Source organism: Amblyomma americanum, chromosome 10 (assembly GCF_052857255.1).
Source record: "Amblyomma americanum isolate KBUSLIRL-KWMA chromosome 10, ASM5285725v1, whole genome shotgun sequence".
Lineage (NCBI taxonomy): Eukaryota > Metazoa > Arthropoda > Arachnida > Ixodida > Ixodidae > Amblyomma > Amblyomma americanum.
In genome coordinates, this window is record NC_135506.1 from 51,281,540 (window position 1) to 51,295,809 (window position 14,270).

The 14,270-nt window shown below is 46.3% G+C and overlaps 1 protein-coding gene and 1 non-coding gene across 4 annotated transcripts in view; both read right to left on the reverse strand.

Annotated features, from left to right (window-relative positions):
* The window catches only part of Src42A (Tyrosine-protein kinase Src42A), a 102,864-nt gene that overhangs the window by 14,645 nt on the left and 73,949 nt on the right, over positions 1-14,270 (reverse strand). For 2 of the 3 annotated variants that reach the window (XM_077639787.1, XM_077639788.1), the window contains exon 7: positions 7,317-13,455. In XM_077639787.1, the coding sequence (XP_077495913.1) occupies positions 13,273-13,455 (183 nt within the window). In that variant the 3' untranslated portion in view covers positions 7,317-13,272. Of the gene's footprint in view, positions 1-7,316; positions 13,456-14,270 lie in introns of those variants that run through there. The other variant, XR_013309133.1, reaches the window with a different exon arrangement.
* TRNAS-AGA (transfer RNA serine (anticodon AGA)) lies at positions 1,866-1,947 on the reverse strand. The gene has a single exon. It is a non-coding gene; the product is annotated as a tRNA-Ser (tRNA).

The window sequence follows — 14,270 nt, forward strand, 5'->3', positions numbered from 1 at the left end:
CTCTTCTTTAATAAAGTTTACCTCCTCCTCCTCCTTTACACCATTGCAAAGGAAAAAAAATGGCTAGCAGTATAGCACCTCTAAACAAGAAATATTGCGCGAAAGCACGGTGGGCGGGTCACGCAAATTTAGGGGGTGGGCCAAGCCCATTTTGGGGCGTCCCAGGTCGGCTCCGAACGTGGGTCAACTCAATTTTCAAATTCCCAAATTTGGGAGTGGGTTAACACCGTTTTTGGAGGTGCTCCAATTCCATTTTGAGACCCGAGCACACCCAGATTCTCCGGCAAGTTCGGCCAAGGTCATTCCAATGACAAATTTCTGGGGTCCGTGCCGTTGTTGGGCATGAGTGACGTTGGGGACGTGCCATACTTCCTCTCAGGAACCCACCATTCAATTTTCGGCGATTTCGGCCAATGTCACTTCAAGGTCAAATTTCGGGTAGTCCATGCCATAATTACATACCCGACCTTCACGGCCGTGCTAAGTATTTCTAGTTCACTGTACCATGCTGCTGCTGCTGTTGCTGATAGGAAGAAAGAAAAGGAAAGTGCACGGGCCTGCCTACTGGCTCAAGCCAAGCCACACTCGCTGCCGCGTGCTGAAAGTACGAGTTAAAGGATAGGAGAGCAAAGATAGAAAGAAAAGGCGCGCGCTAACATGCCCCGGGCCGATCACGGAGGCAGTGCAATACCGGGCCGACCCGTGCCAGAGTGCTTCAAGCCAAGCACTCCCCCATCTCACTGTACCATTGCCAAATCTCATCATAGCTGCTTTACATCGCTATAAATTGAGTCACGTGACCCGCCCGGAGATTTAACTCGTTCCGCGGCTTTTGCAGAGGATCCAGCCAAAGTGCTTTCGCACTAAAAATGCTGCAGAGACACTTTAAGACTGCTTATGTGTGGGAATGCGAGAGCATTACCAAGTCCTGGATGCGCTGAAACTCACCGACACCACGCACACACTCGCGCGTATAACACCACGCCGAACTAAATTGGTTGTTTGGGAAAGGAAATGGAGCAGTATCTGTCTCGCATCTCAGCGGACACCTGAACCGCGCAGTAAGGGAAGGGATAAAGGAGGGACTGAGAGAAGAAAGGCAGAAAGAGGTGCCGCAGTGGAGGACTCCGGAATAATTTCGACAACCTGGGTATCGTTAACGTGCATTGACATCGCACTGCAGACGGGCGCCTTTGCGTTTCGCCTCCATCGGGTTCGAACCACGGAGTAGCCGAGCGCCCTAACCACTGAGCCACCGCGGCGGGTCCCGTCGCAATCCAGCCTCCAACTTGAGCAGCACATGTAAGCTATATGCAACGAGAAATCGTATCCCACCACCCGGAACGCTGTACGACAAACGGTTGCTTCATAATTTTGGCACGGATCACCGTTGAAGGCAAAACTGCCTCCACATTTAGGGGAACGCATCAACAAAGCTAGGCTGAAATGGCTACCGGTCCAGCACACGATTTGACTGGTCCTGGCTTGCCTGTAAAAAACAAAAGAAAGGAAAGGAAATGGTTAGCGTTCGTGTTTGCGTGCGTTAACTGAAAGCGCCGGTGTGACACAACGTAAAGTGCCGCAAAGTGCTTGCGTATAGCGTACGCTAAGAAAAACTACCTAGTACACAAAACCACAGCCAGTTGATTGGTAAACTCGCTATCTAATCCGTGGCTTCTGCCGTGGCTTCTGCCATGGATTAGCCACTTCCATCGTGTACTCGGCAGATGTGAAACTATGCGAAGACAGGGCAAGAGGTGCCACAAAGCGCATACGTGCGCACACAGGTGCCAGCGCTTCACGAAAAGAAATGTGCACAGAGTGCATATAACTTGCAGACATGCTTGGAAAAAAAAAAAAAATTGCGCAGTCGACAGGATTCGAACCTGTGCGGGGAGACCCCAATGGATTTCTAGTCCATCGCCTTAACCACTCGGCCACGACTGCCAGGTGGGCAAAGGCGTCCTTATTGCGCTAGTGCAAACTGGTTGCAACACAATAAATTTCAGTAAGTGAAATCTACGTGTAGTAAAGAATAACCTGGGGCCGTTTAGCCTATCGGAAATGGGAGCCTTCCTCTGCAAATTATACTTGCGTTGGCCAGCCTTCTGGCTCAGCTTTGTAGTTCTATTCAGCGCCGGCCTCGCGCTCGCGCATCCCCTATCATGCTGAGCCACCCTGCGCGTGTGGTGCTGTCGTACGGTTCCTACATGGCACCTGTTAAATGTAATGCAACATGAGGTTAGCGTTCACCATCATCAGCCTACGTCCACATTCATTCCGCTGCCTCCTGCACCTGCCATGCCTACGTTCTCTTGGAATGCATTCCAATGCATGGATTTCAAAGCGGTGAGGTTTAAATGTAGTTCCTTGTCACTCTAAAGCTACTTTTTGTTCCAAGTAATTGCATCAGTTTTTCTGACCGTTTCCGTAATTTTTCCATCTTGTGCGTGCCCCGAGAGAAATAGTGTCGCTGAGTGACTCTATCGGGAAACAACAGTTGTCGGCACCACGCGCACCGCGCAACCCTCTCTCAAATTCTTTCACCCCCGTCGTCATCCCTTCCCTCAAGGAGCCCTCTTTTTCCTTAAATTCTATTTTTATTATGGCTGCCCGTACTTACGTACCCAGGTGCTGGAAATAATAGACGTCTTTAGCATATATGCAGCGTACAGTTATTCTACTTCACTTGAGTAGCTGCGTGCGCGCCTGCCGTATCGGGACCAATCAGCGCGTGCGGACTGGCGGTGGGTGGGCTCCTGGTACACAGGTAACGGTAACACCGTACACGGTATGCAAAAGGTAAATAGACACCTTTAGCATACCGTGCTACCGTTACCGTTACTGGAGCACCAGGAGCGCGCCCACCGGCGGTGAACACACGCTGATTGGTCCCGATACGGCAGGCGCACGCGCAGCTGCCGAAAGCCCCTTGATAGCAGCTGCCAGTGGCGCCGTCAAGATTTGCGCATGCGCACTGGCTGCGTGCCGGCTCCCAGTACTCCGGTACACGGTATGCTAAAGGTGTCCGCTGCGGACTAGGATGTTTCTATTGGCGCGACCGCCTCCACCGGCGGGGGCCTCGAGCAATAAAAAGATGCGGCGGCGCTGCAGTCGACCGCACTAGAAAGCGCGGCAGCTTTCGTGCCGTCATGCAGCAGCGCGACAACGCACCCTGATCACCTTGCCGCGCACAAAGCAGCTGCTTTATGTGCGGCATTTTAGCAGCCATAATTTACTACCACGAAATAATGAAATACTAGGAAGAAAAAAAAACTCGGCAACACATTGCATATGTGGAAAGATATACTGATGCTGCTGTCTGCGCTTGAATTGTGGAATCAAACTATAATTTACATTAATAAATCGCTGGAGACTAGAAAGGGTTACAAACCCAAGCTGTTAGAATTGCATCATGGTATCACGGGCGGTTGCATTTAGGATGCATATAGTGAAAACGAGGCAACGTTGCTTCACATGCAACCTGTGTCCTTGCTTTCCTTATATTATTCAGCGACTCTACCACCAATCAAAGCAGCGAGAAAACGTATATACATTTTCGAATCTGCATCTGGCAGTATATTTAGTGCAGTTTGACGTTTTCATGATATGCACAAGATTTCGACGATTATAGAGAGCATTTGTAAGGTACCCCACGATTTTCGTGGACTGCAAAACTGCTGACCGCAAAATATGCTCCTCGCGCATCAATATGCTTATTATAGTAAATTTTCAAACTGACAGTGCATTTCCATAAAACCTTTTTCCACCTGTGTCCTTGCTTTCAAACGGCTAAAAAAAATGTTTTCCGCGTACGCCATACACAGTTCTGTTGAGGACGCAGCTCACGCCGAGACAAGAAAAAATTAGTATGCCACATGCCGGGATAATGGCACATGCTGGGGCAATCTCTGGGAGAATGCTTCCACATGGTGCGAATTACCTCCTAGTGTAACACGTGGTACAGTAAAAAAAGGCAGACGGGATGATCACTACATCTTCGCTCAATCCTTAGTACTCGTTCCTTGTACCGTTTTGTGCTGCTTCATGTTCTCCGCTAAGATCTATAATCAGCCTTTTACTATGAGCCAAACAGCTCTAAAGGAAACTGTGCTAAAATGCTTTCACATGATGTCGGAAGCTGTATTGCTCTTGGCGGCTCATTTTTATACCTCCTGCACATTCCTTGCGATTTGCATCCTTTATGATGCTAATGCAGTTCCTTTTTTTTTTGCAATATAATCAGAAGGCAATTAATCTAGCACTTCATGTTGTATCATGTGCACGCATGCATTCTTGATTTGTTGTTTTATTTACTGTAATTTTTCTTTTGTTGTGTTCGGCGTACAAAACACTTAGCAAGAGCAAGTAAAGCCCAGGAAGGCATTTGGCGCCAAGTATTTAGATGTGTGTGTCTGCGGAGGTCGGAGACACAGACGAACTTCGCCTGCTTCGTCAGAGCTAGGTTCGATACAGCATCGTTCGTGTGTGTGTGTTCCGTTCCTGTGCACAGTTAGCGCTTTCCAAAACCGCGTAAGGATGAAATACCAATTAGCCAGTAATTGCTCTTCTGCCTATACCACAGCATCTGAGCATTATTGTCTGTTTGAATAGCGTTATTTGTGCGACAAGCTTAATAATCCTTGATATTTCCCAGCGCCTACCTCTGCTATCTCCCACTCTGCAAATGGAGTGCTCTTGCTCGAATCGGCGGGAGGTTAGAAAGTATCAGAAACACTCCTGTGTCAAGCATTCTTGATGGGCACATATAATCCATCAATATCAAACGGCTCAAAGTGCAGAAATGCACACGCAGCACAGCCGGCACCTACGACCAGACAAATCGATGAAACTTTATTTGCCGAACAAACCGTTGCTCTCCACGTTTTAAGGTTTTAAAAAGAGATAATTTGAGCCCTTAGCCTGTTCTCGCATCCCCACTTGTCCATCCTAGTATGTAACAATTATATAAATTCCACTTGGCAAACATCAGAAACAGAGAAGCAGGAAAAGACGCAAAAGAAGAGGCATTCCGCGGCGAGACAGCAGGAAGAAGCGGTCAGGCTGCTTTGCTTCAAGTATGGGTGATGACAGCGCGGCTGCTTTTTGCTACCAAAACCGGCACGCGCTGGACAATAAGGGCAGGCCCCGCTCGTGTCACTGTATAATATTCTAGTACACTGTACCAAAAGTGTCTAATGAAAATTAAAAATAAAACAGCAGTTGGCAACACTGGGCCACGGCGTTAACCATAAATAAATAAGCTTTTCAGTGTCCGACTCCATTAAAAGCCAGGTATCAAAATACTAGCTTATATTTTTTTTTCTTGTGGTTAGAGAAGCAGGAAAAGACGCAAAAGAAGAGGCATTCTGCGGCGAGACAGCAGGAAGAAGCGGTCAGGCTGCTTCGCTTCAAGTGTGGGCGATGACAGCGCCGCCGCTTTTTGCTACCAAAACCGGCACGCGCAGATTAATAGGGGCAGGCCCCGCTCGTGTCACTGTATAATATTCTAGTACACTGTGCCAAAAGTGTCTAATGAAAACTAAAAATAAAACAGCAGTTGGCAACACTAGGCCACGACGTTAACCATAAATAAATAAGCTTTTCAATGTCTGACCCCATTAAAAGCCAGGTATCAAAATACTCGCTTATATATTTTTTTTCTTGTGGTTAGCTCCTTGCCTAGGTAACAAGAAAAGTTTCAAGAACAGACTAGTTTTTTGTTGTAGAGGAACTCTACACGGCGTACCTTAATGTGGGTGCAGCTTCACTGCAGAATTAAAGGAGTATAGACAGCTAATTTTGGTGGCATGTTTTCTTCTCTATAATGATTCAGAAGACACTACTGCACATGAATGACCAGGTGTTACTCGCCTACGACCGCTAAACAATTTATAATCAAATTTTTTCTGTCGTGCTGTTTTGGTTTCAACAGCCGAACAATGGCTGCGACGTCAAAGAGTACTTCTGTGTCACACGAGGCATAGAAAAACGTCCATATAATCGCTGCTTCATCTATTTAATTTACTCCAGCACTGAAGCCAGCCCTCCTCAAGAGCTACAATGACAATGAACGAGGAAGCAGCGATTATATTGCAGTTTTTTCATGTCTCACATGACCTGTAAGTTCACGTTGACATCAGTCTTCATTCGGCTGTTGAAACCGAAACAGCACGAGAAAGAAATGCGATTACAAATTATTTAGTGCTCCTAGGAGAATACCAGGTGGTAATCCATTTATAATAATGCCTTGCGCATTATTACAAGCAAAAAAACACGCACCCAAAATTTAGGTGTCTATACTCCTTTAAGTTGTATCCGACTATAGGAAGGAACCTTGCACTGAACGACGAGACTTCAGTCTTCTTTTGCCTGCTGTTTACATGTGTGCCGAATAGTGCACGCTTAAGTGCCCCTGTACACATGCATGCATACAAAAGTACAAATTCGTGCCACTATAGTCCTTCAGCCGCCATGCTACAGAGCCTCTATTCTACTTGCGGACAGGCAGTGCCACACTTTATATTTGTAATGAAGACAAAAAGCATGAAACAGAGCGCAACTGTCAATTAAGTTTTCAGGAAAGAAACATATTTGGCAGTCAGGTTATGTATAGGCCGATAAGTGGTCAGTTTAAAAGTTTCGTCACAAATCATCGCTTAGTCTTGCCTGTGGGAACATTTTTTGTGCCGGATTGAAATTATAATGAATCTTTCTGCAAGTTTTGGAATATTGCATTAAACACGTGAAATTAAATTTGACTGCCGTACAATGTTACCATAATAAAGTTTGAACCATTTTTGCTGTTGACGCAAAGTGTGGAACGATAAGTGATATAGCATTCAATGCGTATATATAAAACTTTATAAAAAAAATTTTCAACATGGAACTCATAATCGATGACCTGAATGTTGCAACTGTAGATTCACTCAAGTGAGTTAATGCTATGTAGCGATGGTCAGTGTGCCTTTTAAAGCAGTCAGAATTGTCATACTGTAATGTTGCACATTACAGGGCACTACCATTAACGGTCGAATTTAACTCAACACTTGTGTTGTCCGAACAGCACTGAAGACCCTTTGTCCAGGTGCGTTACGTTGGTTGCAACACTAAAATAAGTTTCACAGATGGCAACAAAACCCCATGATGCAAGTTTCTTACTCTGCTAAGAAATCGATGCTATAAATGGCTTTGCTTTCTTTATAACTGCAGTTATGCAAACAGCATTCATAAACTCTAAGCCCTAGTAATGAACTCTAATTAGAGGTTGATTGCACATCATTATTGTAACACACAAGTCACCAGAACACAACAAAGACGGAAACAAGATTTTATTACAAAAGTTAAACCCTTCCACCCAGCTCTATCAACCATGAGCTCTACAATTTTCAAAGCAGCCTGCTTTGTTTTTGTTTTTTTATTTAAACAGGGCTGATATCGCACTATTTTGCGTCGCCTTCAAAATCACACTTGTGTGATACTGATAGCAACTTACGCACGCTCTATGAAGAAAAAAACAAAACAAAGATGCTTTATGAAAAATGTCTCGAATGCTCATCTTCTATTTAAAGAGGCCAGTAAGACAGTGTCACTAATAACTGCAATCACAGATATTAGTTTACGACATTACTGATACAAAATTTCCCACCATACTCCAATGAGTATAAGCTTGCATTAGTGCAACGCCAAATTTGCACAGAAGCTGCTATGTGTCAAGCAACTCATTGCCTACACAAATGAAAGCAGTGCTTCCTTTTCTCTTTATGTAGGACAGTGCCTGGCAGGTCAAAGAAGTGATTGCCGCGAGAGACTATCCTGATAATTGAAACTACGAACTGTCCGGTTGTGTACCTCAGTTCAATGCTATGAACAGCAGTTCAGTGCTGTCAGGTCAGGACAGCTCTTGTTACCTTACATTTTAAAATTTCTGCCATCACGCTCGTTAGTCGCCCTTAAAAGTCGAGTGGTTCCAGAACAGGCCAGAGCCCACAGTCAAGCTCTGTTCCTGTAGTGTACGTAATAAAAACACGCAACCTGGCCATCAGAATAGCCCCACACAGCACAGGCCTCTTCCAGCAGAGAGCTGTATGAACAGAGATCTAACACTCACGCCAACCTAATCAGCAACCTATACTACACGAGGTACAGTCAGCTTCCAATACACCTCGGCCAACACAGGAGTTCAGTACAAAGAGCTGCCCTGGAACCTGATTGGCTGTCCAAGCTGGCCAGCAGGCAGTCGGTGAAAAGAAGGTACAAACAGCATTGTACTCATTCAGCTGACACAAACCACCGATGACATTTTGTTTCTTTCTCGGGCAGTCAGTCAGCAACAAGAATCGAAAGAATCACACAGCCACCAGTAGATGGTTCGATGACCACCGTTTACAAAGCAGTACTCTTAAAATGTCCGCTACGCAACTCGTTCTCTATTAAGCAACATGGCCGGGGCTTGCTAGGAAGATATGCATGTTTTCCGCACACCATCAGCATTCTGACAAGATGACTTCATTCGCTGGCTGTGTAAAAAGAGCCACAGCAATGTTGAGACTCTAAAAAGGACAGGCCTTCCCTGTGTGAAGGTTACGCCACATCACAACACCCTTTTCTTTTTTTATACAGAATGAGAACAGAGAGTGGTTTTTATGTCGCAACCACGGACACCGCACAATGGTTGCTTTGAGAACAGCAAGGTATGACACTCCTGAAAGAAAATGTTCTAGAAATAAATGTGTATGTCCACCCGATAAAACTGATGACGCAATAATTTGTTACCCTTTGCACACACAAGAGACAGCTCCGTCCACAATCAACAACTGGTCTCGCGGTTTCATCGATTATAATGCATGGTAGGAGAAAACACGTTTCAGCAGTTATAAAACGGGGGCACCGCTGCACGCAAGCATCACACAGAGGATTCACTGTGAGAGCCACAGGATGAAGGGAGACATTGTAAGAAACGCTGGTCGTGCAATGTGGCAGCTGAAGGTATAAAAACAATGTGAGCACACGTTCAAAACCAGGGAGCTGGTGAAAAGACAGAGAGGAGAGGGAACAGCGTGTGAGTGCCAAGAACGAATTCACTGACAACAGCTGGTGAGCTACACCTTTCACAGGAAACGGCCAATGAAACTGCAACCAGCAACACCGACGGCTACAGTAACACAACTCGAACGTCATGTGTGCCACACGCTCGAAAAACAACCAAAAATAAAGTGTCCCCACAGATTCCACTCTGCTGTTTGAAGTGGCAGTCAGTCACAGCTATCACAGAAGTGCGTACGTACTAGCTGCGAATGCACGATACAGCAGGTTCTCCGATTGCAATGTCTATGTTTCTCAACATGGAAAGATGCAGTTTCACAATGCTACGTCACTACCCTACTTACTTGCTCTTTGCCTATCGGGCCTTGTCGAGTCGGGAAGCTGCAGTTCCGTTCGCCGTTTTCCCCGAAGTAAACTCACACAAAAGCACAATGCACCATGATGTTGCAACAGCGCTTTGCCTCTTCTGTGGCAGGCACAAAGAGAGCTCAGGAAATGCACAGATATCCAAGAAGATCCAATGAAAGTAAAAGATCAGCTGAAGAGCACCACTGCTCACAATTGCTAGCACTTACATCTATCCCCATGTGTCCCAGGTGAACATGCCCGCTTGCTCTTCAGGCAAGGACAAAATACCTACCAAGGAAAAAAAAAAAAGCTGCTGTCGGCAATCCGACTGGCCTGCACACCTGCACATTCCCCACAACATGAAAAGAAGGCAATTACAAACACTATGCTCGATTTTTGTTACCACAAACAGCACTAGACAGTACAAAAATAATAAAACGGCTAAAAAATTTAAGTCTAGCAAAACCGTCCTGTGCAGACATCTCGCAAAATGTTCTTTTCGGAAAACAGTAAAATAACTAAAAGTGGGGGCGGGGAACAGAAATCAATGCTTGAGTACAACAGCATTAGCACGCATCACCAAATACAGTTCATGGAATCCCTAGCGTCATTGATTTTTTTCTTCTTCTTCTTTTCGTCTAAAATGAAACATCAAAAATGACAAAAGGAACAAGATGAATGGCCCAGTCCTGGCATTTCTCCGAGCTAGACTGCTCACACAGGAGCCCGCTGTATATAAAATATGCTCACAAGGGAGGAAAACTGACAGAAGTAAATGACATAGACTGATCACTAAAATAAAGTGTAACCTCCCTTCGAAAGCACCAACACAGTAGTAACACGTGAAAGATGTGCATGGCAGGCATACACACAACTGTCCCCTGTCAGTTCGCACTGGCTTGTAGTGCACAGTCAACACACGCACAAACACACACATACACAGACAACACGTGCACGCAGCAAAGTTGACTACACTGGCGAGTTCCGTGGCAGAATCGATGGCGGCAAAATGGCAAAAGAGGAGTCTAGAAACACGGCCCAACACTATGGCTAGGTCCCAATCCTGCGTTCCATGATGCACCCAGAACACTGTACTGCCCATTTCGAGGCCGCCAAGCGAGAACACTCACAAGTGCCAAGCTCTACACGCTGGGGTGGCGCAATATTGTCACAGATGGCTGGGAGCCACTCGCACGGTAGTGACATCTGGAGGCTGAAACAACCTGCAGGAGGCAGCGCGAGAAGCTTGCATTCTGCACCACTGGGAGCCACCAGTACGTGCACCTGCACTGGCTGCCTTTTTTTTTTTTTTTGGCAACACCATCTGCCTTCTTCTGATCGATCCAGTGTGATGAAACTTCCTCTTCTGCGCAACGGTGCTGCGTACTCGAGGAGACTTCGGTTCCGTTTCTTTCGTCGCCTTGTGGAAGACGACTAGAGGGAGGGGGCGGCAGTACTGAAGAAGGCCGTACCATGCACTGACGCCACCAGAGAAAGAGACAGAGAGAGTGGGAGAGAAAAGCGCGACAAAATCGCGTGGCGCACTGGTTTGCCAAATGCCACTTCGGTGCCTCTGGCCACGCTAGAACATTTAAAACCTTGTACAAACGCCACTTGAAAGACTGTTACAAAAAAAAAAAAGGAATCAAAAGCCAGCTGGTTTCCTTGCACACCTAAAGAAATGTACGCCACACCCAAAATAATTTCCACGGCAGCCCATAAAGGTTAGAAAGGTCAGGAGTCATAAAGGGAACAACAGACTGACATCAACTCGAGAAGTCCGGTACAGATGGTTGTGTGACCGTGACCTGATATGGTAAAGCTGTTTGTTGCAACAGCAAAAGACAGCTTATGCCGGTCTTTATCCTGCAATTTAAGGCAACGTGCTAGCTTGTTTTCCAAACCCAATAAAAAAATAAACCCAATGAACCTTGCTATCACGGAACAAATTTGTTGTCACCTTCCGCTGGTTTGACTGTAGATTAAAGGCTCACATGACAAAAAGACTATCACCACTTGTCCGGTGGTTTCAATCAGATAAATGGACAGGAGTTGACAAAAAAAAAAAATGCAAGCTGACTGAACCGTGTGCCTTCCCCATGTTGGCAGCAGGCACAAGAAGACTCGGACAATGCGGTAATAAACGTTGAGTCACCGCTGTTCCGAGGAACCTCACTTTGTTTTTAACACGAAACAACAATGCCAAGGCATTGAAGAGTTGGCAGTAGTAAGCTGTTAGAAGCCACTGTAATGGCAGTGTGAGCTCGGGTCCTGTCCGGAGGCTGCCAACAAAGGTCACTGACAATCCCTGAATGAGTTTGCATGTTACAGCATGCCAAGGAGTAGATACCCCAAGTCCCTACCTTTGAGGATAATAAACAACGACTTGCAAGGAAACAACGCTGGTCTAAGACAGACAGCAACTAGTTTCTAAAAGGTTTGCCTGCACAAAAGAGGTGTCGATCCCAGCTATCCGTTGTTCTCAGCACTGCAATCAAGCAGGCAGTGTGCAATAAAACATAGCTCGATATACTGAATAAGGTTGGTGAATAAGTATGGAGACTTCAAAAAAAAGAAAAGTCATCACCCATTCAGGCCAGAATGCAAGCAATTAACTACACGACCGAATGAAACAAACTAATAATGAATTCAAAAACCGCTCTAAGTGAATGTTTAATACTACATCTGGAACTGACCCTGCATTGTGACCTGAAAACATGAGCACTTCGAGCACTCCAGACGTGCGCTTCCAATCTTCAGCGGTTAGAAATATCATGTAGTTTCGTTGCTACCGAGTCAGTGATATGAAGAAAAGAGAGGACTGATGTATACCTTTGTCACTGTCCTGATTATTTACACAGTCAATACCGAAACTGAGGATGAATCTATCTTGATTGATACAGACTTACAGTAAAATAAATTTTGCCGACACAAAAATCGAAAAATCAAAAAAAGTGAGCGGACCTCAAATATAGAGTCTCATCCTATGGACTAGAGAGAAATGTTGCACGGCAGTTTCTTTTCTTTCTTTAAAATCTTCTAATAACCTACCAATAAACCAGTGTGCCTTTACTAGCAAAATACCTTATTTACTTGATTGCAATAGAAGCTTTCTTCATTGGCAACAGAAAAAGCACAGCCACCTCTCACGTTTAAATTGCGACCCATGCAAAAAAAAAACAAGCGCAATGACTTTTCGTGTTTTGTGCCAGCAAAGCTGGACCTTGGTCACAATCGTGGTGCGCTACTTTCGAGCAAGTACGGTATCTTCCGTGTACCAATGAGTGTGTTCGCCAACCAGTGTGCACTGGTCCTAAAAATAAGGTTTCTTACAAAAAAAAAGACAAAAGCATAGCTCCAGCAACGGATGTAGAGAGGCACCAAAGTGGCAACTGTGCAAACACAGCAGCACGAAAGAAACGCTGACGTCTCGAGGAAAAGAAAAACCCTGCCGGCTTGACGGAAGGCAGGGTCAATTGCACCGAGGAATGAAATCGGCCACAAACATCCCGGAAACACCCCGCCCTTTTAGAAGCAGCCACGGCGTGGCAAGCCACACCAGCACCGTGTGGTCTCCAGAGTGCTTCCCAGTGGAATAGCAGCCGCAGCCAAAGTCGAAGTCGGCTACCTGCTAACCAGCACGGGTGAGGGTGCAACGATGTGGGCTGCCACGTAAAGAGCACAGCACTCCCTGCAGACCTATGGTGCGGCAGCAATGCGAGATCTTGCTTAGATGTTTTCACAGAGCTCACAGGCACTGCCGCGCCGCTCCTGGCGGGGAGTGCACGGCCATGACACGGGGGTGTCCCCTCTCTTCCTCTCCTCCTCTCAGTAGACGGGTGGTGTAGCGGCCAGCTGCGGGGGCTGGCAGCCGGAACGTCAGTAGGCCATGGCGGCCTCCTTGTACTCCGAGCCCTCCATGGTGAAGAAGTCCTCGAGCTTCCACTGCAGCGTCTCGAAGGTGGGCCGCTTCATGGGGTCCTTGTGCCACGTCTCCAGCATGATCTCGTACAGCGCCGGCGGGCAGCCCGGGGGACACGGCATCCGGTAGCCGTGCTCCACCTGGCAGGCAAGGAAAAAAAAAGAGCACACAGGGTGTGGCGTGTGGGCTAGGAATAATCTAAAAACCTGCTGTTGCCACAAATAAAAGGAACAGCTGTCAAACTATTCCTTCTGTTGCATGATAGTTCGGGCATCTCTTCCGATACCTCGAAGTTAAAGTTAATGAGGTTTTATCACCCATCATGTTAACTTTAAACATTGCCAGTCGTGTCAAATCATGTACAGTAGCCGACTGGATTTTCGTACTCCAATAATTCAGATGCATGATATTTCAGACTTCGCTGAGGAACTGTCATGCACATAGGAACGTGTTCGTATTCATGGAAAATATTCCAGACTCTGTAGAGTCCAAAAGTTGGATTCTTTAGATTAAAATAGATGCCAGCAATATCTTGGAGATAGTTCTCGACAGAAAGTTAGTATTTTTTTTTCCAGCCTAATATAGATGCAAGCGGGCATTGTTGTCACAACAGATCGATCCTTCCCCGCCATTAAAGGCGTCATCCTGGATTTAAACGGAATCAATCGGACGGACTGGCATGGATAGGTTTGGCGATTTGTTCATCGTCGCCATTCCAGATGATGCCACGCTCTTTGCTGCTATCAAGGTGGCTTGCGAAGAAGAGTGCACAATTGCATTGAAAATGATACAGCTCCAGCATTCAGCGCGCCTTAAACCATTCAGTCCGCAGTGCCGGGCAGATGGGGCGGGAGGGCTCATACGAACGCACTTGCTTCTTCCCTTGGGCTCGCTCTGTCTTCATGAGCACCGTTGCCCACGGTAACACACTGTGCTCACTTCGCATAGCATGTGC